The sequence below is a fragment of the Hippocampus guttulatus genome, chromosome 7 (genome assembly GCF_054856545.1).
Source record: "Hippocampus guttulatus isolate MCC_2025c chromosome 7, RoL_Hgut_1.0, whole genome shotgun sequence".
Taxonomy (NCBI): domain Eukaryota; kingdom Metazoa; phylum Chordata; class Actinopteri; order Syngnathiformes; family Syngnathidae; genus Hippocampus; species Hippocampus guttulatus.
In genome coordinates, this window is record NC_141267.1 from 10,684,605 (window position 1) to 10,709,210 (window position 24,606).

The 24,606-nt window shown below is 41.5% G+C and overlaps 1 protein-coding gene across 4 annotated transcripts in view; it reads left to right on the forward strand.

The window, feature by feature from the left end:
* The window catches only part of LOC147202221 (arf-GAP with coiled-coil, ANK repeat and PH domain-containing protein 2-like), a 34,869-nt gene that overhangs the window by 4,866 nt on the left and 5,397 nt on the right, over positions 1-24,606 (forward strand). Inside the window, exons 2-24 of one of the 4 annotated variants that reach the window (XR_015101442.1) lie at positions 5,815-5,872; positions 7,508-7,627; positions 8,483-8,536; positions 9,504-9,562; positions 10,210-10,393; positions 12,287-12,331; positions 12,416-12,511; positions 15,712-15,786; positions 16,076-16,087; positions 19,027-19,139; positions 19,374-19,425; positions 19,756-19,856; positions 20,055-20,160; positions 20,467-20,675; positions 20,931-21,000; positions 21,206-21,300; positions 21,569-21,771; positions 22,311-22,412; positions 23,034-23,126; positions 23,530-23,586; positions 23,663-23,762; positions 23,935-24,044; positions 24,118-24,228. Coding sequence is in view for 3 of the 4 variants with exons in the window: in XM_086116332.1 (XP_085972458.1) it covers positions 5,815-5,872; positions 7,508-7,627; positions 8,483-8,536; positions 9,504-9,562; positions 10,210-10,393; positions 12,287-12,331; positions 12,416-12,511; positions 15,712-15,786; positions 16,076-16,087; positions 19,027-19,139; positions 19,374-19,425; positions 19,756-19,856; positions 20,055-20,160; positions 20,467-20,675; positions 20,931-21,000; positions 21,206-21,300; positions 21,569-21,771; positions 22,311-22,412; positions 23,034-23,126; positions 23,530-23,762; positions 23,935-24,044; positions 24,118-24,228 (2,301 nt within the window). In the remaining variant the exon portion in view is untranslated. Of the gene's footprint in view, positions 1-5,814; positions 5,873-7,507; positions 7,628-8,482; positions 8,537-9,503; positions 9,563-10,209; positions 10,394-12,286; positions 12,332-12,415; positions 12,512-15,711; positions 15,787-16,075; positions 16,088-19,026; positions 19,140-19,373; positions 19,426-19,755; positions 19,857-20,054; positions 20,161-20,466; positions 20,676-20,930; positions 21,001-21,205; positions 21,301-21,568; positions 21,772-22,310; positions 22,413-23,033; positions 23,127-23,529; positions 23,763-23,934; positions 24,045-24,117; positions 24,229-24,606 lie in introns of those variants that run through there. The other 3 variants (XM_086116332.1, XM_086116334.1, XM_086116333.1) reach the window with 3 other exon arrangements.

Consider the following 24,606-nt stretch of genomic DNA (forward strand, 5'->3'; position numbering starts at 1 on the left):
TTTGACATTTAGCTCACACCTGAACAAGTGTTTTCCCACCAATTAGAGCACAATATAAGCATGACGACAACAGAAAGGAAACTAAAGTTTTAGTGGCAACTAATTAGCAGCGACTTCCTTCCTTCACTTTGTTCGTGATTGCTCGTTGCATATCTGTGGTGCCTATTTGGAACTAGGATGGGTTTCGTTGTGTGAAGGAGTTGGTCAAACCTTCCTGCTTTGCACTGAGTCACACACAGCTGTCGAGTCAGCAGATCACAGGCACCTAACCTGCACCTGGTGAGCATTGCTCACATTGCCATCGCGTCTTTTGGGAAGTGAGCTGTGTGATTGTTTGCATGCTGGCCCTGTTATTGTGTGATTGAATTACTCTGCGGCCCATTTGCCTTTTAATTGGCATTTGTAATGATGATTAACTGTCGTGACCGACAGGTTTCATGCTACAGTGTCATCGTACGCCTTTAAGGAAACACGTGCCTACAGTATCGCCTACAGTGTCATCAGACTGCTTGAAATGTTCATCCCCCTTTTAAGAGCAAATATAATACTACAACAACATGAGTAGATGCGCCTTGTTAAATCATAATTTTATTTTGGTGATGTTGCTCGAGCCTCCATTGGTGTGTTCTACAGCAGCAGGACGCCTCTCCAAAGAATCGCTGCTCCACTTTCAAACAATTACAGGATCTTCGTCATAGCAATGCGCTCACCCCATTCCCCACATATCTGTCCACGATAACCAAGTTATAGTGTTGAGGTTATTTTTATTGAGTTGTTTATTTTTTGCAACAGGCTCTGTCACTGTAATACTCTGGAGTTCCTTTCACCAATCAGCATTGACGGTATATTACGAACCTCCCCTATTCTCGGGCGGGGAGACGAGCCCTGCTGCAAGTAGTGAAAATACACAAATAATTGTTTTCCCTTGCCCGGATGCGGGTCACCGGGGTCCACAACCCGAAAGGTCTCTTCATGTTTTGACTTGGTCGCTTGAAGAGCCAACTTTGGTGACTGTGGTAATTGTATTGACATGACAAACCTGTTTTTCTAGCTCATTTTGCAAGCAGAGTGCATATGACAGCCTGACCTCCTGACAGCCTCTGTATCTACCCCGGTCAAGGATGACGCCTCGTACTGATGTCCAAAAACGTTTACTCGTGGAACACCGTGAAAACTAAAACATATTTCAAACAACAATCAAAATTAAATATCTTGAACAGGACATTAAATAAATAAACACAAAATGACATACCGTGTGCACCTTGGTAAACCGAAAGTAGATCAAATTACAGTAAATCACATAGACCACACGGTATCGTAGTTCTGTCTCTCTCTTTCTCTCTCTCTCTCTCAAGTTGTCTTCTCGATCTTTCTCTCATTCCTCGCTATCCACGGCACGTGACCCGGAAGTGATTCTTAACAAAACATTCCAAATAACCTATTCACAGGATTCAAAGAAAAAACATATATGAAAGTTCACATAGAAATACAAAATACTTTGCAAAACAACAAGCCTAAAATAAATTGTATTTTCGTTGTCATGGCAACCAACAACTCAGTCTTGGCGCCAGTTACAGCCTCTTATAGCAGAAGCACTTTCAATGAGGGGAGAAGAATCAGGAGGTCTCTCTTTTCAGGGGTGCTACAGTCTTGGAAGATGGGCTTTGGCCTTGTTGTGATCCAAGACTCATGCCTGTTACTTTAGTTGATGCTGATTGGTCATCGCAGGGGCAGCCTCTTGAGTTAGCCGTAACCCAAGAGGCTTACTCGATTTTACTGGCTGCCCGACAAACTTTGGTGCTCAAAACATGGCAGCAGAAAGCGAAGTACAGGTCTCATTATTATTCTCCACCTAGCAAATATAAATAATTCATTTTTGTATCTTGTTTTTGTTCTAGATTGAATAGGACAGAATTAACTAGGCAGGACACTTATAAGAGCCCATACCTCCCTTAAAAATCGATAATATGGATATGCATTTGCAGCATGTAAGTCGCCAATGAATTAAACAAAAGTGATACAATTGACACTTAACAAGACAAAATTCCGACATCATCCATAAACAAGCAGCACGGTGTATATTGCTTTCTCTTTTGCCGTCCGTCCCTTTTATATTGAAATAAACATTTTTGTTTTTGTCTCATTCTACCTGCCTGGGGGGGTCTGGTTTCCATTTTAAATAGTATTGTTGGAAACTGCGAAATCATGCTTCATTGAAAGTAACAGTCAGAACGAGACTCACTCACACTGTTTTTTAAAAGAATGTCATAGCTTTTTTTTCTCTTCTCAATTGTGTAAATATCTCAGTTTTAAGATGGACCATCCTTGTGAGGAAATACCTCGTCAGTAAGAACAGGGACCTCAACGTTCCCTGAATGCTGAATTGGCCTTTTCCTTGCTCATGTGGTTTGCAAAGCTGGCTTTTTTCCTTTCGATGGGCTGTAGACTACATCAAACCACATCTCAGTCTTTATCTAGCCCTAGCGTCAACCTCACTAGCTAGCTTTTTCACCACAATGTCTTGGTTTTCACATTTGTTTTGTCTTGGACAGAAAAGTTCAAGTGTCGTAGACAGAAGACTGTATTCTGTGTAGTGTGCGTACACTAACCTGCTGCTGGCTTTTTGTGTCAGGTTCACCTATGATATTCCCAAAATGGAAACGTAACCTCACATATCATATCACAAAACCGAATTCAGTTCATTGTGATGAAATTAGAACAAAGTCACTTGCAATTGTGTGCCTTGCGGCAGCTCTCATTACACTTTTTTTTTGGGCTGTGTTGGAGCCAGACGTCAGATGTTTTGCCAAAAGTGTTTTGCACTTAAAGCAAAATACAGATGCAAGCTTATTGATGCCACTTTATAAAGCTGTGATAAGCATACGTTTGTCAATAAATGTAAAAAAATATCTACATATCCCTACTGGCCCCTCTTAAATGTTGATAAGTATTTAATATATATTTGATGACATGCTGTTTTATGGTCAAAAGCTATAAAATATATTAATTACATCTGTCTTGAGTGGTGTTATATTTTGTCTTGAGTCTAGTGTGTCCTCTGCAAGTGCATCTCACTATTACCAAGTTCACTAAAGGTCATTTTACACTGCCTGTAAAAACCAACCCTTAGTGTATTTGTTTTCCCAGTTGTGTTGAAAGCAATTAGTGGTGTCCAACAAAGTATTTCATTTATGACATCTGGCGTTGACTGATTGAGATATTGTGTTGCTGTATGAAATTTGAATATGACATTTCTCATCTTTGATGGGTTGTATTTAAAATGTAAATGTGTACCTTCTGATGCTTCCACATGATCTCTGTGTAAAAGAGGTTTCACCGTCCTTAGAGGACCCAAATAACACTGTGAAAATGAAAATAAAATTGGATTTGCAAAGAACCATGAGCCCGAAAGGGAGATTATGATGTTGGATGACACCGTTAATGCCTCTATTACATAACACACAACTACATGGGCAGACATAGGAAGACATGATTACCTTTATGAATTGTCTCTGTTACTCTCTAAAGAGCATCCGTTTTGCAGATTTTTAAAAATAATCAACATAGAGCATTAGTGCCGCGCACGGTGTGTAGCGTCTCTTTCTTCCTTTGCTCATTCGGTTACCCAAACATGTTTCAAGGTCACAGCTCTGAAGCCGGGTCCTAAATCTGCGCTAATAAAGAGGTTGATTGACCACTGCTTGTACTTAAGTATATTGCCTTTTCTCTGCTACGGGTGGGTCTTTGTTGAATTCACTGGCATGAAGAATTAGGCTCCATGTCACCAACCTTTTTGAAAGCTTGTCTAATTAATGCAAAGGGTGACCAGTTTGATACACACTTCTGAAAGAACAGGTTTTTCTCTCTATTTCAATTCTTTTAGAAGGGACTGTAACAGTCATTGCACAGTGGTAAATTTAGTGCATAGACTGGATGACTACTGGTCTGTTCGACTCAGAGTCCCCAGTAGAAGTGGGCATAATGATCGCTTAGAATTATGTGGAAGTGGCTGTTGAGTAATCCTTTTCTGAAGGAAAAGGAAAAAGTAGTACACACCAGAGATACTGTTGATCCAGTCTCAATTACTTTGCAGTCTAAAGCATAACAATAAATAACGTCAGCTATGGGGAGTTGATCGACATCGACCCCATGGCTCGATCTAGATTGAGACCAATTTCTCAACAGTAAAAAAAAAACAAACAAACGCTAAAACAAATAAGAAGTTGTACTGCCATGACCAGCCTTTTGATGTTTAGGGTTAGAAAGTCTTTGTGACTCTGAAAGCCTCCATTTGGTTGTTCTGCAACCCACATGAGGCACATCGTGGTCTGAACCAATCAGGAAAAAGTGAAGGGTGTGGCCACCCTGGTTGGCTGTGGTCCAGATATTCGCGTGCCTGGATTTGGAGATGCGTGTGCTGCAGTCAGATATGGCTAAGAACAAAACTGACATTGAAACTATGGTGTTGAATGTGATGCACTCCAAATTTTGGTTGCGACTAACTTTTGCGCTGGTGCTCCAAAGGGAGGCGGGGGGAGATGGTGCAACCAGTGAAAATAGTTAATCTCGAGCCCTGCACCCAAATCTCCACAATGGCATAACAGCTCTGAGCAGCGTTATTCCGCTCAACAATGGCATTCACCACATCTGGAGTTTTCTTATCCCATGGCACAAAACATTTCATTGATATCTAAATAAATATGTATTGTATTGTATTTTTAAATTTACCCTGTAATTACTTAAAGTCAAGGAAATGTAGTCTCATATGCCCATATCTTGTCAAGAATGTTACCTATTAAAAATAAGTTTTTGTCCTTGGTGTCTACTTTTCTTTTGATTAATGTAGTATAAAAAAATGTTCTCTGTATTGGTTAATAATAGCTAGAGCTACAGTGCATCTTAATATTTGCAAGTAATGATGTAACATAATCGGCCAAATACATTTATTTGCAAGTTTTGACGGGTGCAATAGGTATGGTTGGGAATCTCTGCAGACCTCAGCTTCACATGCTGCCGGTGCATGTTTTTCCACATTAAATACATGTGCTAGCTGTTTTGCCTACATTCCTGGGTCGCAGTACATTCACAAGCTTTGAGGTAATTGTCATGTTGTCCTTGGTCGAATAACGGCCGCAGCATGTTTTGGCCCCAAACTGTTGACATTTAGTGTGTGTCAACTGCAGAAGGATTTTTGTAGAGAGGAGTAGTCTTGTTGAATAAGTCATTTTTTGACTTGATTGATTTGAATGATAGCTTGGGGAAATGCAACACTTTCAATGCAGTTGGGCACTATGCTTTGTGTACTTAACTGTATTCTGTTTTTATTCTTTCTGAAAGCTGCATGTCCAATGTTTCTTTAGTAAAAGCAGATCACAAGATGAGATTGCCTCTGGTGCTCTGACACGATGCCAGAGATGATGTTGGCGGTTTTTGCTGTGACTCAAAGGGACAAACAACCGCTGCAGGGAGTTTGGCAAATGTTCCAATGCCGTTACAGTAGTTTGTTGCTCTTAATCTGCCCAATTTCACTCAAGCGCCCAAAGACTGCTTTTATGTAATTGAGAGGACCATCGCTGACTTCATGCAATTCTTAAAAGCAATGCGGTACACCGAGTAGTACAAATAATGCACGTCAACATAACCCGATGATAGAAAAGTGAACAAAAACAAAAGTAGTATATTACAGTCTCTCCCATAATGTTTTTCACATTGCAATGTTTAACATTTCTATTAAGTCCCAATCTATCACAGCTGATCAGTAAGTGGTGAGCCAAACCAACATTTCTTTTCAAATCTTGTATTTCTCCTCTGCAGAGCGACCATAGAGGACGTGGAGGGGGATGTGTGTGAGTTGGAATCGAAACTCGACAAAGTGAGTACCACCAAGAGTTCTTGAATATTTTCATCAATTCATTGAATCAAGTCTTTCATCAATTCTTTGAATGTAAAAAGTATTTTGTATACAAAAAATACGTGCCTGAACATAAGAAATCCCAAACTATCAAATGACTGTGCAACTGCACATTCCTTCAATCTTTTAGCTTGAAATCCAGAACATTGGGGAGCACATAACACATGAGAACAAAGAAAAATCTGTTTTTGAAGGGCAATTTTCCTCCCAAAAATGACTTCCTTTGTTTTAATCAGCGCCATTGTAATAACAACACTTGTCATTTTACTATTTTTTTTTTTTTTACCTTTTCAGTTTGGCTCTAATTCTCCATATTGTGTGGTTTTGTGTCATCCCCATACAGTTTTTAGCAACTTAATCTGTTCTCCAAGCTGAGCAGAGCCTATGTTTACTCAGTGAGGGAAAGACCTTGGGCCTAAACTATTCATGTTCATTGTTCCTGGACTTAATCGTGTCCTCACCCTCCTCTTCCTCCTCTTCCTCCTCTTCCTCCCCTCCTCAAAACTCCACCTCTGTGACTCAGTGCAGCCTTCACTTCCCTTCTTGCTATAAAGAGGAAGGATTGACTGGAGAGTGGGAGTGTCTGTTAGTACTCGCCCGTGTGTGCTTGTGTGTGTGTGTGTGTTGAAGGGCGGAGACTTGAAACAGCTACACATACACATGTCGTAACACACTTAAAACAAGACAATAAAAAAGGATTACATTCCCATAATTGTTCGTAAATTCTCCCGAGGCACTTACATTTTCTCCCTGTTAACTATTCTGTTTATTTTTAACCCCCTCTCATATTGTCGCCACTCGCCAGTGTGTCGAGCCGTGAATGTGTTCACGCAGTTGCTTTCATTGTGAATGTGTCCTATTATTGACAATGTATTATATGCTTGCAGAGCTCCTTCCATTATTTTAACAGTTCTTATCAACTTGCTTTGACTAAGGGACTCTACAATCGGGCTTGCGGAAAATGCGGAAAATGGGCTTGCGGAAAATGTACAACTCCCTACACAGTCAGTCAGATCTGAGTGTGCTCTTTGAAATACAATAGCTTGTAGTTGGCAGAAGGAGTTGAGCGAGGAGGAGAGTTTGCAAAACTTTGCAGGACTACATTCAAATATCGGGCAGTGTACTCTGCCTCTCACTCACAGTCACCTTGGACAGGCTCCAGCTCTTCTTGACCCTTAAACAGTTAAAAATGGATGGATGAACCCAACAAAGAGAAAGACAAAAGTCATAACATTATATAACAATTTCATGCATCTTATGTTAATATAAGAACAAAGCAAGCTGTTAATTGGCACAGAAAATGGATGAATGATTGTTTCTTTCAGACCTTGACAGTTGAAGTGGCTTATTTTTGTTTGCTTCATTTTGGCTCAGATATCTCTGTGGGAGAGAATGGTGTATAGCCAAGCTCTGTTTACGTTTACATAACCTGAAATTATCTCTGTTCCCCCCCAAGTGACTCAGAAGGGAAACAAAACAAATTCCTTTTTATTAAGAAGACGCTAACAATGTTTTGGACTCATACTTGACACCACATTATTATTATTCTAAAATTATACCCCATTTTCATGCTTTCTTGATGTTATCTTTCTTTAGCTGGTGAAGTTGTGTATCGGGATGATAGATGCTGGGAAAGCTTACAATGCTGCCAACAAACAGTTTGTCAACGGGATCCGGGAGCTTGCCCTGCAATCTACCAAAGATGAAGTCATCGAGGTGAATACAAATCTGACTCATGCCTCTTTTGTGTTCTAACTCTAATTTGGTTGTATTCGGAATTACCCAGTCACGTTTCAGTCACGTGTTAGAAATTAAATCAAGGTTGAGCTACGAGGCTATGATTCCAATAGGTAAGGTAAGTTTGGCACAGAGAGTACTGCTCATCACCAAAAGAGCACCTTACCTGCAGTGATGCCTGGGGGTGCCACTGTCATGCTTTGGGGCTGTGGAAGGAATTATGAACAGTTCAAAATGGCAGTATGCCTTAGCACGAAACCTGTAGGCTTCTGCTAGAAGCAAAAACGATGTCGGCAACGCCTGATAGTACAATTATTTCACGTTAACAATTGGACCCACTTTTAATGTTGGCAGGTGTGTGCTTACTTTCATTTAACATGAGGTTGATTGTGATTTGTAAATTTTGAACACAGACAAGTTATAAGAGGGCGTGCAACCACATTTCAGTTATTTTACTTCCCCTTGATTTTTTTCTTCAATTCAATTATAGGTCACATTAATGCTAGAAAAAGTTTTAATGTTTTATTTTGGTATCATTTTTTACATCACAAAAATCTTGCATTTGGAAAGGGATGTGTAGGTGTGTGCATGTGTTTATTTATACATGTATTTGTGTGTGTGTGTGTGTACATATATATTTTCTTTCGCTCCCAAAAGCACAGTGTTTATTCCTTTTCTTTTTGAACACAGACTCTGTTAGTCATGTAATATGATGAAGTTTGCATTTGATTGAGCCCTAGCGATGTTTCAGAATTGCCAATGTATTCCTGCTTTTTATGTCATCTTTTACTGACTTATTTTATACTGACGTTTGTCTCTCTTTTCTCTCCACAGTCCAGTCTTTCCAAGTTTGCAGAAAGCCTTCAGGAGATGATCAACTATCATACGGTAGGTTAATCCATGTGAAACGGGATGTGTTAGAATTCCCTGTTGACAGCTGGCTGAAGACAAAACGCATCTGGTCTCACAGTCTGAAACTGCATCAGATTTTCATGGGCATGTCAAGACTTCAGCACATTCTAGAAATGGATAATCAGCCATGATCCATTCATCCATCCATTCATCCATCTGCTTATCCTCACGAGGGTACACCCTGAACTGCCAGCCAATCACCGAGCACACTTAGACGAACAATCACCCGCGCTCACAATCACACCTAGGGACAATTTAGAGTGTTCCATTAACCTGCCATGCATGTTTTTGGAATGTGGGAGGAAACCAGAGTACCCGGAGAAAACCCACGCAGGCATGGGGACAGCATGCAAACTCCACACAGGAAGGCCGGAGCCGGAATCGAATCCTGCACCTCTGCGCTGCGAGGCCGACATGCTAGCCAGTTGTCCACCGTGCCACCACTATTATTCAACACAGTATATTTTCAAATAGGTGGCCAAGTTCTTTAAGTCTGTTCTTCTAAATTGATCAACAGTTGAGGATGAGTGTGAGTCTGTTGAGGAAACGCCGGTCACGTCAGCTGATTCTCATGAGTGTTTGTTGCCACTCAGCGATCTTTTTAAAGCACATGATCTCAAACAGTGCTCTGTTTGACATTGGTAGCATCTACTAGCCACACTGCTCGTATTGTCCTCTCTACTTTCCAAATTGCATAGAATCCATAATAACAGTGACGTGCTTGTGTGTCACAATGAACAAAAATGTTTTGTAAGTCATACAGAAGTGCAAATGACTTGCCAATAGCACTGTTCCGATCAGGGTTTTATGATCGGAGCACCACTACTTGCCAAGCATCTTGTCACCTGCCAAATAAATGCATACTTTGCTCTTCGGGACTCTCTTAGAGAACTGTTTAATGCAACCGTTGTTCATGTCAATGAAATGATCTTTTACTGTGCAGATACTATTCGATCAGGCCCAGAGATCAATCAAGACCCAGCTTCAAACATTTGTAAAAGAGTGAGTATTAAAAGAATGATCATTTATGTCAGAAATGGCGATCAATTATTTTGCATTCTGCAGCCAAGTCGGAAATAATATGAGAGGTTAGAAAGTATACTTTTAGAGTGGATGATGGGTCCAAAATTATTTACCTTAAGTGTTTTTCTACGGAGTCTTATTTCCAAATATAGCACTCCAGATGGGCTTGTACTTTGAAGAAGCAGGAGATCTTAACCCAGATTAATTAGATTTTTAGGAATTAGCCTTTTTTTTGCCCCTGGCTCACCAGGACTTAACACCCACATCAGTAGTCACATGCCTACTCAGATAGAGCAGGGAAGTGCGTTTCTCCATAATTACCCACTGCCTTACAGGATTCAAATATGACTTAATCTCTCTAAACCCAAAGACATGAGAAAGCAAAGGTGAGACACGAGAATGTTTAAAGTGTGTGCACTGCAGACACTCTTAGACATGCGGCTTCATTAGCCTCATGAAGGACTGCATGGTCCCTTCGCGAATTTTTAAATCTGTTTAACCGTCGGGTTAAAATCAATGACAACTTGGCTTCTTTTCAAGTTTTACTTTCACTTGCCATTGTCTTTCGACACCTTGGCAAAACCACCTAAAACTCTACCCGTCTTTCCACCCGATCCAATTGCCAGTGACCTACGTAAATTTAAAGAAGCCAAGAAGCAGTTTGACAAGGTGAGTGAAGAAAAGGATGCAGCGCTGATCAAAAATGCCCAGGCTCCCCGCAACAAGCAGCACGAAGTGGAAGAGGCTACCAACATCCTTACCGCCACTCGCAAGTGCTTCCGACACATCGTTCTCGACTATGTTTTGCAGGTACAGTGGCATGTTAATCCATCTACAATCGAAATCATTTGTTAACATATTTTTCTCTGAAAGGAAAAAGTGTCGTATCAATCGTATTTCACTGGTCGTCACTTTGTGTTGAAAGCAAGATGCCGGCATATAGTTTTAAAATGCACTGGCTATTTGTCCGTTGTTTTTAAGTTTTTCTTCCAGTTAATTAAAGAATCATATTACACAATTTCAGTTCATTTAATAATCAGTATATATTTTTTGAAGGTCTCTGAGGAGATTTTTTTTTTTCTCAAAAGGACACAAATAAATCGAGGCATGCATATCTCCTTAACCAGACGTTCTAAAAATGCTGTACAAGCAGTCATAGATTTGAGCCGAAAGCTTAATGTGCTGAGTCAGGGTTTAACTTGCTGATGTTAGGACACGGAAGAATGAGCCTCAGATGTGTTTGATCCCACTAAATACAAAATAATGCACTCTACCGCATGATGGGGATTCATTTCGCTGAAGTTGTAGTTTGGACTATTACTAGTGAGAAATAATGCTTAAAATATGGCATGGGGATGGATACATGCATCCAATTATTCCTATACTTGAGTAAAAATAGTGAAGAATAAGTAAAAGAGGAAGGGAGCAATAGAATGAGTACAACACCCGGAAAGCCTCACAGCCACATTTCAAGTAAAATTATTGCATATGTCACACTTATCCAAAAAGCCTCAGAGGGAAGAATCCAAAGCAAAAAAAAAAAGAAAAAAAAGAAATCAGATGTGGAAAATACATTTCTGTAATGAGCTCCTTTGGTTCATTCCATGATTTCTCTTCGAAGATGAAGTTTAGCTCTGACTGGTTTTCTTGCCATTGTGTCTGAATGTTGGAAATTTATCTGGCAAGCTGCTGTCGCAGCAGAAAGAAAAATTCCGCTTCTGGATCTTGTAGGAAACGGTTAAGACTTGAAATGTTGCTTTTGTGCTCTTTTTGTGGCATTGAGTACTAATATGTTTGCACATTGAAAAGTGACATCCAAGATGGAGGAAGAGAGGTGCTGTGAGCCTGTTGCGTTAGACATTTTTCTGTTGTGCAAATTGGTCCGGAATACCAATCTCTACTAATTTGCAGGTATCGAAACTTCATAACCCTGAAATGAAGCATGCGATACTAATGACGAATTTGAAAATTTCCAAACCACATTCATTACTGTCCAATGTCATAATAAGTTTCATTTCTCGTTCTATAGTTTTCATCACACACACAAAGAGGCCAAATAGAGAGTCCATTTAATCCCTTAGCTTCTCACTGAGCTAACAAGATTTTCAAACGCCTACGATGATGCATTGAGCTCCATGTATTGCTTGACTTATGAGACTTTTTTTTTTTAACCAAAAACCTTGGTAAACTTTTGGAGACGCCACTCAAGCAGAAATGAGTGTCATACAATAGGAAGAAATCATTTCATTCCTTTGATGTCGTAAACATGCAGCAGAGAGAGTGTGCAGCGCATCGGATGCTTGGTGCACCAATAAATTAGTCAAGGATGTTCATGTCTTTTCAGGTTGCAGTCCACTTGCAGCTGTTATTTGGAGATCAGACTGAGTTTGGAGAAGACTTACAAGCAATATCGAGTCATGAAACAATAATCGCACTTCAATTCTCTACTCGGTAGCATTATCCTTCTGTGGCTTGGCACGCCCATTTAACGAAACATACATTGTTAGGAAAGCAGATAGGCAGTGAAACCTAGACAAGGCTTGAGGCAAAAATTGGCAGCAGCTTGTGACGCCAGTATCATCTGCCGTCATACAGAGCTCCCCCTGGTGTCAGTATTAAAAAAACATTTGTGTTAACCTTATTGTGGCCTCCATCACCACTCAATATCGGCTCAATATTTATGGTTTTATTTTTTTTTGGCAGATTAACGTGCTACAGTCCAAGAGAAGATCGGAAATCCTCAAATCTGTGAGTACAGGACCCTCAACCGTTTCGTGATCCAGAGAGACTCCGCTTGTTTTGCTCAATGGATAATGACTGCCCCCACCACAGATGCTGTCCTTCATGTATGCCCACCTGACTTTTTTCCACCAAGGCTATGACCTCTTCAGTGAGTTACAGCCTCTAATGAAACAGCTTGGAGGACAGGTACAGCATGCCAGAAATTCACACACAAATTTACAGGCATATGTACCGGTACATGTGGTACATACAATACTCGTGCGCCTTAGGTACAAGTATACTTAGCTCCAGAGGCAAGGGAAGACACCGCCAAACCCTATTTTGCTCCTTTCATCGCGTATGTTTTCACAACCCTCATGGTGCGATAATGCCTATCTCAGCATGGGTTGCTTATCAGTAGCATAGTTACATCAAAGTGAGATGTATTTCATTTTTGAGCCTGGTTGCCCTCTTTTTTGGATGTTCACCCCTGAGCACTGTGCACCCCTACCGCTCCACAAATTGTTCTGCTGCCTCAGCTGTATATTAATTACTGGGGATAGCAATGGATGAAAATAGCAACATGGCTTATATCGTTGTCCGCAGAGGTGCGGAAGTAGACGGAAGTTTAATGTTATATTCTTATTCTTAAACTTAAAACGGGTACATCAACAGTGTGTACAACAGATCACATGCAAACTTGGAGTTATCCTGAGTGAAGCAGCAGACTCACGGTAAAAAATGTTTACATTCCATTTCCCTGCAGTGGATCAACATTCATTCTTATGGTTTTTGGGGGAGGGGGGAAGCGTAGTTTGATTATAATGGCATTTCTGTTCATAGACTCATTTGGATTTGTCTCTGAGACGGAGACTGTATTTGGGTTCTTGAAAACATGCGGTCCTTAGTTTGTAGTGGCATTATTTGAATACATTGTTCTCTGTGAAGTGAATCTGTGCACATCCTATGATAAACAGCCCTCCCTCTTAGCCCATTTGTGACTTTGAGATGGTGATATCAGTAGAATGAGGAAGAAGGCAGCTAGAAGGCTTGAGATGTATTTTCCCACCGTCAGTCCCACTAGAGTTTCGACACAGCTGAGAGAATGCGGCGTAGAAACCCAAGGATCCTGTTGAAGTTTTATGGATTGTTAGCGGATGGTTCTGAGGCTACATCAGGAAAAGAAAAATCTAAATGAAATATCTTTTTTTTTTTTTTTTTAAATTAGGGGAGTTAGAGAAGAATGAAGCAGTGCACGGACAAAAGAGTGTTTTTGTGGGAACGAGAGCGAAGGCTTACTTTTGAGGGAATTCTGAAGAGTTCAAACAACATTCCTCGGAACTGGAGCGGTGAGACAAGTGTGGTTTTTTAGCTCTCATGTACTGAAATTGGAACCATCCTTCACAAGAGAGAACTGTATCAGGCAAAAAGAAGCTTTTGTTGAGACATATTTAGGACAGGATGAGAGGCGGAGTATAATCTTCCACAGTGATGGACACAGAAGGAAGAGGCACATATGGAAACACGTGGCTTCGACAGTCAAAGGACAGAAGAGGAAAATTGGGAGAGGAACAACTCGACCATGAAGTGTAACCCCGCTGAGTGAATCTGGAAAGCTGCGATCTGCGTAAAAGTGACAAGGGGGGGAGAATCAGCATCTAAACAGTGAAGCAAGGATACGACGATTAACTCTTCGTCCATCATGAAGCTGAAGAAAGTGCAGCGGCTGTGCAGGGAGGTGTGGAGGAGCTGTCAACAGGTCTGTTGTCAATGTATGACTAAGGGCAGGAAAATTACAGTACAAACAAAAAAAAGTGGTCCGGTTAATTTTATTTATGTTATTGTGGATGGGGGAAGATACGGCACGAGTGAATCTATCTGACGTCTTACTATGGCCAAAGCAGTAATACTTGTATGTACAGATGGCGGCATAGTGGTTGAATTCAGCGTTGTCATTATGAGAATGGTTCGTTTGCAACCATAAAATATTGGACTTTTTAGGCAAGTCACTCTCTCAAACTATGGAGGGAGCCTCAAACACATTTGAATGAAATGTATGTAGATAGACAATCTGGACTGGACTGGACTGGACTTGTTGTTATGGTTGTGACAGCAGGAACATATTTCCCATCTGATGCTATCATACTGCTGCTCTGCCGTCCACCCATTTCCTGCCCAAACAAAGCGAAAGGCTAATCTCCCCCAAAAACAAAGCATCTTTTTTTTCTTTTTTCTTTTTTTTTCTTTTTAAAAAGCTCCTAGTATTTAATATCTTCCACGAAATGAACAACACTGTATGGCATTGTATCACGGCTTTGTCATATTAAAAGGGGTCAGGTCAATTCAAAAAAATGTTCTTAACAAAAATATGTTCTATGCTCCCCAACTAGTCTACAAATGGTATTCTGATGGAATAAGAATTTAAACTGTAAAATCCATCTGTTTGTTTCCAACGCAGGGGCGGTCACATTTTGCCACTTGCTGTCGACTGTAAATGACTCCGAAACGGCCAGGCACGGCTCACCTGTTTCCCGAGTTTTAGCCAAATAAAAATGGGTTGATATTGCTGCCAGTTCATATTCCACAAACCTAATAATCAGAATTCGGTGTTTAGACTAGTGGGCAAGCATAGAACATATTATTGTAAAGCCCATTTTTGACTTGACTTTCCCTTTTAAGTGTAACTTTAGGATGGCCTTCCTGAGGGAAATGGTTGTTCTATTCTCCTATGTTTGTAAAGTGGACTGTTTGCCAAAAAGTTATTTTTATTTTCATCTAAAACCTCTGAACGATAAACAAAAAAAAAAACACTCTAAATGAAAGAAAATATTTTTGTGTCAGCATTTATGTGAAAGAAACAAGGTATTAGTGACCGCTGTCAAACAATACTTTTGTCTCACATTTCACCTTTTCACCTTTTGTTAATTTTGCCCCCTTATTGAGAAGGATTTTATTTTTGTCTTGCCTTCTGATTTAGGTCGCATTGTGGCAACAAATTATGAATAGACTTGAACCTCAACGCCTTGAGGCAAACTGGCACATTTGTGGCATTCTTTATGAAAGCAGACATTTGTTTCTTTCTGTGAAATGATGTCGACAGGCAGGGTTGAAGAGAATCATTCATTTCCCACCTGATTTCACACAAGATGACACCGTTGCTGACGGGTCGGTTTTGTTTGTCGAAGAGGGATTCTCCTATCTAGTTCATATTCAAATCTGAAGAATCTCAAGGGAATATGAAGCGTCTGTTTTCCATTGCAATTATTTTCAGCTGTTTTGTATTGAGCATTAGGAAATTAGCTGTGAAAAATATCTTTGACATATTTGTGAGATCTTACATTGTTTGTTTTTAGAGTGTGACCAGGTGGTTTAGCATGCCTGACTAATCTGTTTGTTGTCCTTTGCAGTTGGACCAGCTGGTTGTGGATGCTGCCAAAGAGAAGCGGGACATGGAGCAAAAACACTCCACCATCCAGCAAAAGGTACAGATTAGTGTCAAACGAGACGCCGTGATTTCATTCAACTATAGACTTAAGTAACCGAAACAGCAGTCAAATAATTGCGCCATCAATGAAATGTGCCCAGTTAGGAATGATGTGTTGTTTGCATGTCCACTCTTTCTGCTTCTGCAAGGTCATGTTTGTACCCTAACACCTCGTTCCTCCTCGTCCTCCTGTTTTAAATGATGTCCGTCTGCCAACACTCACTGCCTCTACCCTCCTAACCAAATGTCCGATCCTCTTTTTCCTCTATCTCTTCTTCTTGGTTCAGGCTGCTTTGCAGGTAAGCAATGTTTGGTCACCTTTTTCCTCACATTGGCTCCCTTTCCATAGACTAAAATGACTATTTGTTTCTTAGTAGACCACAAGCATCAACAGAACATTTCTGTAATTCATAATTGTATCATTTTATCACCAAAATTGATTTATGTGTTATATTAGGACATTTTCTTCTACAGATAAAATTTTTCTTTACAACATGTTCTACACAATATGTTTTTATCCATCTCAGGAGGCGACCATTTTGTCACTAGCCGTCGACTGAAAATGACATTACAGTTGCTCAGGGCTTAGGTAACTAACAACCAATCACAGCTCAGCTTGGAATGTCCAAACTCAGAAAACAGGTGAGGCGTGATTCGTTATTTGAGCCATGAGCATCTATGATACCATTTTCAGTTAGCAGCAAGTAGCAAAATGGCCAACCACTGAGATGGACAAAAGCGGGTGGACAGGTTTTGCTGCCTACTTCATATTCCACAAACACAATATTAATCCGAATACCGTGTTTCGACTAGTGGGGCCGCATAGAACATGTGAATATAAAGAACATTTTTGAGTTGACTTCCACTTTAAACAATTCGTGCATACCTGCTGCAATATATTATATTTATCGCTAGCCACATGATTTTGTTTTATTTCCACAGACTTCAATAATCAAAAGTTCTTAAAAGGGACTTCCACTATTTTCTGATTCATTGGCACTGTGTGCATTACTCATCCATGACACGATGGCCACAGGGGAGAAAGAGGATGGCTGCTTTCATGAGGGCTTTCCACAGCTCGTACGAAAGGCTGAGTGTGTGGCCGCTAACCTCAATAGCATATAAATGTTTGATGACTGGGCTGTTTGGCACTGCCCCCTTTAATATCGGATCTCCAACACACACACACACACACACACAGAAACACACAAACAGGCACACAGGTGACCTTCACAGCATAAGGCCTCAAGAGGAGGATCAGTAGCAGTGGTTGGCACAGGCTTTTGATAGACACACACACACAGCCAAAGGAGGAGTTATATTTGTTTCAGGAATGGCTATGCTGCATAGAGATGCTCCACTGCAAAAAAGGCTTTCGATGCTGAAGACTTCTTGAGCCCATGAGGGTTTTGCAAAAGATTGTCCAAACTTGACAGGATTGTTAAAAATGAAGATTTTCAGTCGTTTCCACTATGTTTGGTATCTGGTGAGTCGGGCTGCGGTGTGCATTTGTGTACATCTTTGTGCATATTTGATTGTGAGCCTGCATGCGTCCATGACTGTTGATATATTTGGTTTTGTCTTACATTCAGCTTGGATTTTCTCTTCTATCTACAAATCTTTAATTGGGCCGAGAAGTACATGTTTCTTTTCTTTTTGCTGTGTGACATTTAGGAGATGACGGAGTTGGACTCAGACCACCGAAACTTTTGTGCTTGGAGGTCATCCTCCGTACGTAGTATCACCGCATTGATTTCTGATTGACATTTTTTTCTCATGTAACATTTCGCTCATCTTCATCTTCTCACCTTGGTCATACTAACCAACCCAGACTGCATTGCGGTGTTTGTGTACACGATTGCACCCACGACTGCCCTTTCATTTACGAGCGCTCCACCTGATCTTGTCTTCATTTGGCGACATGTTTTTGTTGTGATGCTTCATTGGTTTTTGCCATGCTGTTGTGAAGCCATGTCATTGGATTGAAGTCAGCAACAGTGTTGCACTTCATGCCTTTATTTTGTTCGTCTCAATAATTAGTGCTGTGCGCATCTTAGTATGTGTGTACGTGGCTCAAACTTGAGTTACTTTTTGAGTAGCCTCCTCATTCAGCCCAACTTTACCTTTCAGTGATGGTCCACCTGCAGAGTTTGTGTCTCATCTTAAGCAAGAGCTGACAGGTTGAATGTATGTAGGTCTTTTCCCTTTGCCTTCCTTTTCAGGCCCTTTGTTGTGCACCCAATAATAAACCTCAGTTGTCCTCTTGTGTGTCATGCGGACCATGATATTCACTCCTGCGCGTGTTATGGGTTACTTTCATGGAACTAGGTTCCAGCAACTTCACCACTCACTGTGTGGACTCGATATAAATTGAGAGAGTCGATGATATACACTAGTCACACTTCAAACCGCACATTTTGTCAGAAATCCCTGATTATGGGTACTTGCTGCAACAACAGGAAGAAAATCTTCCAAGGTGGTATGGACGCTGCAGAGGGGAAACCAACTCCATACCCCCCCAAGTGTTAACCTCAGGGAGATGTCATGGCCAGGTTTACTTCTGTCCATGAATTGTGTAGCTTGCCCTAGCCGTGATGGGTTGACAGGTCGCTTGCCCTTGATGTAAACCGAGTCCTCAAGGATACACGTAGTCACACACAATGCATGCATGCCAGTGTTCAGTGTCATTTGAAGCGCATGAAGCGGGGTTTTTATCACTGTGTAACAATAGAGCACTGAGGTAGTTGAAGTCATACGAACCCTTGCCTACACAGCCAATTGTTTTGTTTGACTGCAGCTGACTGTGCCATGAGTTGCAAAGCAATAACAACGACTGAAACAGTGTGAATTTGGTTCTGTCATTTGTATGCCATCTTCAGATGTGTAATTGGGCCCCAAAAATGTGGGGCTAAGGTATACTTGTTTCACACCTCAGAGAGAAAAAGGGTGCATTTGAAGGCAAATAAAAGGGATCAAATTGAGACATGACATTTTCGACTTCAACTTTAAAACAAGATGTTTGTGTGTTGGGGTCGGTGTGACCATCAACACCACTGAACAATAAGGGGTCACTTTCAACTCAATACGCCTTTTGGGTGTCTTTGGTAGTGCAGACTCACTCATCACCTGAAAAGCAATCAGTTCTACCAGAGTGTTTCCCCCGATTATGTCCTATTGTTGTGTTTTATTTTCTTAATTTGCATTGCATTTTATTCATCATTCCCCCTGTCTTGTGTAGGACTTCTCTAATGACGACACCAAGTTGGAATACAACGTGGATGCAGAGAACGGCATCGCCATGGAGGGTTATCTTTTTAAGAGGGCCAGCAATGCCTTCAAGACATGGAATCGGTATGACGGGACCAATTCAAATCACACGAATATGGATATATAAGCAAGTCGGGAATCAGGGATGTGAGACCAGGCTTGATTTTTTGGGGGGGAATGAACATTGATTATGGATCATTTGAGGACCAAAGTAACCCGAACAATATTGAAATTAATTTGCCATTGTTTTTAAAAACAGAGCAACCCAAACAGAAGTATGGATTTTGCCCTGCTAACAGTCTTGTGATCACTTTTCAGACGGTGGTTCTCCATCCAAAACAATCAGCTGGTTTACCAGAAGAAATTCAAGGTATGCCAAGTGACTCCCTTTCGGCCAACCTCATTGAGTAGACTTGCATGTCTGTTGCTCATTTTTAGAGAATAACGGAATGTTTAAGCACTAAGTCGATGTTACCTGCCATTCCAAACAGACTATTTATTTGCGTGACCGGTCACATTTTTCACCTTATAGGTTTCTTGTGAAGGGGAATAACGCTGATCCTTTTGAATGATAGCATCAGGGTCATAGTTTGACACATGGTCAAATTGCTGCATGTGACTTTTATGGGTTCACCCAGGCACACTTTATCAACTGAAAGTGAAAATTTTGAAATACCCACTGCTTTTGATGTCGCCCCAGGACAACCCAACGGTGGTCGTGGAAGACTTGAGGCTTTGTACGGTCAAACACTGTGAAGATTTGGAGCGCCGCTTTTGTTTCGAGGTGGTGTCACCCACCAAGTAAGTGCACACAACAAAATGCACTGCACACAAAGACAGCACTGCCACATTAACTGGTGAGGCACAACTAGTTAGCCTGTCAATGTTAATGAGCACAGGAATATAGAAAAGTAGTAATGTACCAACATCCTACCACAAGACAAGATACACACACACACGAAGCAGGGAGTAGTTGTGCGTCTCTTGTTTTCCCAACAGGAGCTGCATGATGCAAGCAGACTCTGAGAAGTTGCGACAGGCGTGGATCAAAGCAGTCCAGAACAGCATCGCCACTGCCTTCCGCGACAAGGGAGATGACGCTGAGGTAACCCCCTCCCACACACACACACACACAAGGCGGACTGTTTGGATGGAAGATAAAACATTTTTAAAAACACATACGGCTGACGTTGGGTGGAATGGAAAATATGTTGGAATAATATCAACAACACATTTTATTGACTCCTCTGCATTTCTCAAATTTAAGATAATCGTCATCGTAGCGTGTGATATTTGCCTAATTGTGTGTTCATTTGTGTACCAACAATTTTGAAGTGTCATGATTCGGCGAGGACCATTTCAACAAATACAAATTCAAAAAAGCTGTTTCTTTGCTGTGTGACCGCCACAGAAGCTGGACAGGAAATCTTCCACATCAACGGGGAGCTTAGACTCGGGTGGGGAACCCAAGGAGAGATCGCTAAAAGGGGAGAGCGCCCTGCAGAAAGTCATCGCCATCCCGGGCAACGCTTGTTGCTGTGACTGCGGCCAGCCAGATCCACGCTGGGCCAGCATCAATCTCGGCATCACCCTTTGTATTCAATGCTCTGGAATTCACAGGTAAAAATATCACGATACACAAATGTTAAGTTTTTCTGGAGTGAATGACGCCAAAAAGAAAACTTAGTCATACCAAAAGATGTCGTTTGCAGAGGGCCCATTTACTTGATTACAACTGTTATTAATGGGAACAAAATGAGCAGTTTTAAAGCATCATGTCACAGTATTTTTTAGCAGCGTTAGACCTCACAGCAATGAACTTTCAACGAATGACCAGAGGTAATCCACTTGGTGTCAATTTTTCTTCATGTGCAGGAGTCTGGGAGTTCATTTCTCAAAGGTCCGGTCGCTGACTTTGGATTCATGGGAGCCAGAACTGCTTAAGGTATTTTAGAGTTAATGTTCACAAACAAATGCACAATACCCTTCCAACATACACTGTTCCTACTTTGCATTAACTACTTTGCATTTATTTTCAATCAAGTTTTCTTTCTTTCTTTCTCATTTCATGATGTTTAACAAGTGCTTGCAGGATCCGTTCAACTCAAAAGTGTGTTCTCCTTCTTTCTCTTTTAACCCATCTTTTGCAGCTAATGTGTGAACTTGGAAACGGAGTTATTAACCAGATATATGAGGCTCGGCGAGAGGAATTGGGAGCGAGAAAACCACAGCCAGGAGACCCAAGGTATACCTTGACTTGGGACAGATTTTTGCATGCATATTTTTTAAACAAGATCAAAGATAATCCCATGCTCATTTAGTTTCAATATTTTGATTTAACTAATTCTTTAAGACATAAAGATTATGCTGATCAAAGTTCCTCAGGGAGCATATTTGGATAACATTTATGGGTCACTATTAACTGGCAATACAGCACACACCTCTAGTTTTGAAAACAACTTTTGAGAGATTCAAAAGTGACTCATTTGCTATTCTCCTTTTTATTTTCCCAGACATGAAGTGGAGACCTACATCAAAGCCAAGTATGTGGATCGCAGGTTCGTGCACAGGCCGTCTGATGAGGAGCTTCGGAGCAAGGTGGTGTCCCTCAGCAAACAGGAGAAGAGACTGAGCAGCAGCTCCGAGCACCTGCCCCCTAGACCGCCGCCGCCCACCCCCAAACTGCGACCCGGTTCCAACGCATCTGGACAGTCAGGTCAGTGGAACCATCAGTTGAAAGCGCCAACTGATACTTGGAGGCCGCGTATTAGCACGTGTGTCTGAAGCCTTTTGTCAAACTTGGCGATTTTAGTGTTTGCGGGTGAGAGAAATGATGACACGAGCACCACATCTTTAGAGTCACTCTTCCTTCCCTCATCGCAGCCTGTCCCATTCCCCTGCGCTCGGTGTGCTTTTTCTGCACTGCTGTGAACGAGCCTTTTGGCATAGTGTATGTTCTCCGTGAACAGCATATGTCTCAGCTCTGTTTGCCTCCCATTGCCTCTTTCGAGTCTGTCTCCTCCAGTGTCAGCCGAGCAGCTACTCTTAACTATGTCTGCCTTCGCTCTTTCTCTCATTCTCCTCTCTCTCTCGTTCGTTGTCACATTTTGTCTCCCCGCCCCCCTCCCCCGGCTGTCCTTTGCTACTGGACTAATACCTGCTCCACCCGCCTTCCTCGAATCGCCGTTCCCACCCCTACCTGCCCCCCTACAACCTGTGCTACCCAACATCCCATTCCCCAAATTCCTTGCGTAGCTGTTGCCAGTGGCTCGGAGGCCCGGCGGGACTCTCTCTTCTGTCCTGACGAGCTTCATTCACTCTTCTCCTACTTTGACAACTCCTCCAAGCTCAGGAGCAGTAAGTATTCAGTGTTGTTAATGTCTGGCCTGCTTCTCCATCCCATCTGCCCATTTGACTCTCGCTAAATTGGAGGCTGTGATCCTAACAACCCTTCATCCTCTCGCCTTCTCCTCCTTCACCCAGACTCTACTAATCGAGGATTTCTTTGCGGGAAGAGAATTATTCCATGTTGTCTTTTTCCCGGGGGAGGGAATGATGCTCACACACGGTTGTGGTTCGCTGATTAATATACACGGTGTCTTTATGTTGATGTGATCTAGAAACCTGATTGTTGGAATCTGTCCTCACACATCTCATCTTGACACTACATGTTAATAATTATAACGTCAAGAATAATGTACACAGTTTTATTCGTAGGCAGCAATCCTAACACAAGATGTCGGTGATAATTTAGCACATAAACTTGCAAATGTCAAAATAGGATTCATAGTCATAATATTATTCAACAAACATTTTTTTATTGCGGCAATACTTGAGTCTGTCTTAAAAACAGAGACAACAAAATATGCTGGGTATTCTAACTATTCTAAGTTACGAAATTCAAAATTCATCAAATATAATTTTTCAGGTTGTTTTACATCCGTGTTCCTTATTGATGGTCTTTTTCTTTCTTTGCAGTCAAAAGCGCCGACAGTGGAATCCAGCATAGTGCTGATGGCAGCAGGGAACTGCTGGCCACCACTCCCTCTAATAGTAGTTTGGCCGATGCAGGTAAAAACAATTAAATGCAGTTCTCGCATAAACTGAACCATCGATTCTAACTGAAACTAAAGCCATATTAACACGAACATGGGTATTTAAGAAAGCAAAAACATTTAGAGGTGGTTTCGACTTTCACAAATATGCAATTGTTGGTGTTGTCTGTAGTGGTTGTGTCATCTGAAATTTGGCTTTTGATTGTCCAAAGTGTGTTTAGGAGCTGGCATGTTTTCATATACAGAGAGATTTGCTTTAAAACCCCCTTCTGTCTTTACTTTTTTTTTTTTGAAATACACTTGTGCTAGAAAACAGAATTGTCTGCCATGTGCTAGAAAACAGAATTGTCTGCCATATGATGCTATCATTCATTCAGTTTGAAAAGTCTGAATGTCGATCTATTGCCTTTATTCTGAAGATGTTGCTGAGCCTCCGCCCATGCCCATGCCAGCCACACTGCCGCCGCCATCACCTTGTAAGGAGACCGTGTTCTACGAGCCCAAGGAGTACAGTTCAGGTCTTCAGCTCTACTGGGCTTCGTTTGCCCGCAGTCTACCTGACATGGCTGAGGCACTGGCCCACGGAGCCCAAGTCAACTGGGTCAACACCGAAGACGACAAGAGAACACCGCTCATCATGGCAGTGCACGGGGTAAGCAGGCTTCACCACGTCATTGAACTACAATTTCAGTCTGAATTAGTAAATAAATAAATAAAAACTGTGTGTGTGTGTGTGTACATAGAGAGATATCGCTATGCATAACATATACTGTACATCTATTTTTTCTTAACAAATTCAGTGTTTCATTCATGTTTCATTCCAGGGCTCATTGGTGACCTGCGAGTTTTTGCTCCAAAACGCGGCCAATGTAAATCAGCAGGATGCTCAAGGTCGAGGACCTCTGCACCACGCCACCATGCTGGGACGCACAGGGTCGGTGATCGGCACTCTTTGTCTCGTCAACGAAACTTTGGAACAGCATCCATTTACCTTGTCTCACTTTCAGGCAAGTGTGTTTATTCTTGAAGAGAGGAGCCAATCAAAACGCTGCAGACATTGAGGAGAAAACACCGCTGGCCATCGCGGTGGAAGCGGCTAATGCAGACATTGTTACATTGTGAGTTTTGTCCTTTCACCGCAGTCTTTATCTTTTGCTTTAGCTTAGTAAAAATCGCATCCTTTTTGTTTAACGCTGATGGTCACCACACATTTTTGCTGGCTTCTCTCTTCATCATTGCAATGAGATGCGTCTCACTGTGAGCTGATCGTTGTCACTAAATAAACTCTGACAGTGAGAGATTATATCATGGGGTGTATAGTACAGGTGATCTGATCTGATGACTAACTCTCCACCACGGTGCTGTTGGCTCCTTTAAAACTCTGCGTTGTCCTTAGGTGTGAATACGAGCGTGCATGGTTGTTAAATGTCCGTGCCCTATGATTGGCCGGCGGACCAATGTAAGCTGCCTCTTGCCCAAAGTCAGTGGGCAGAGGC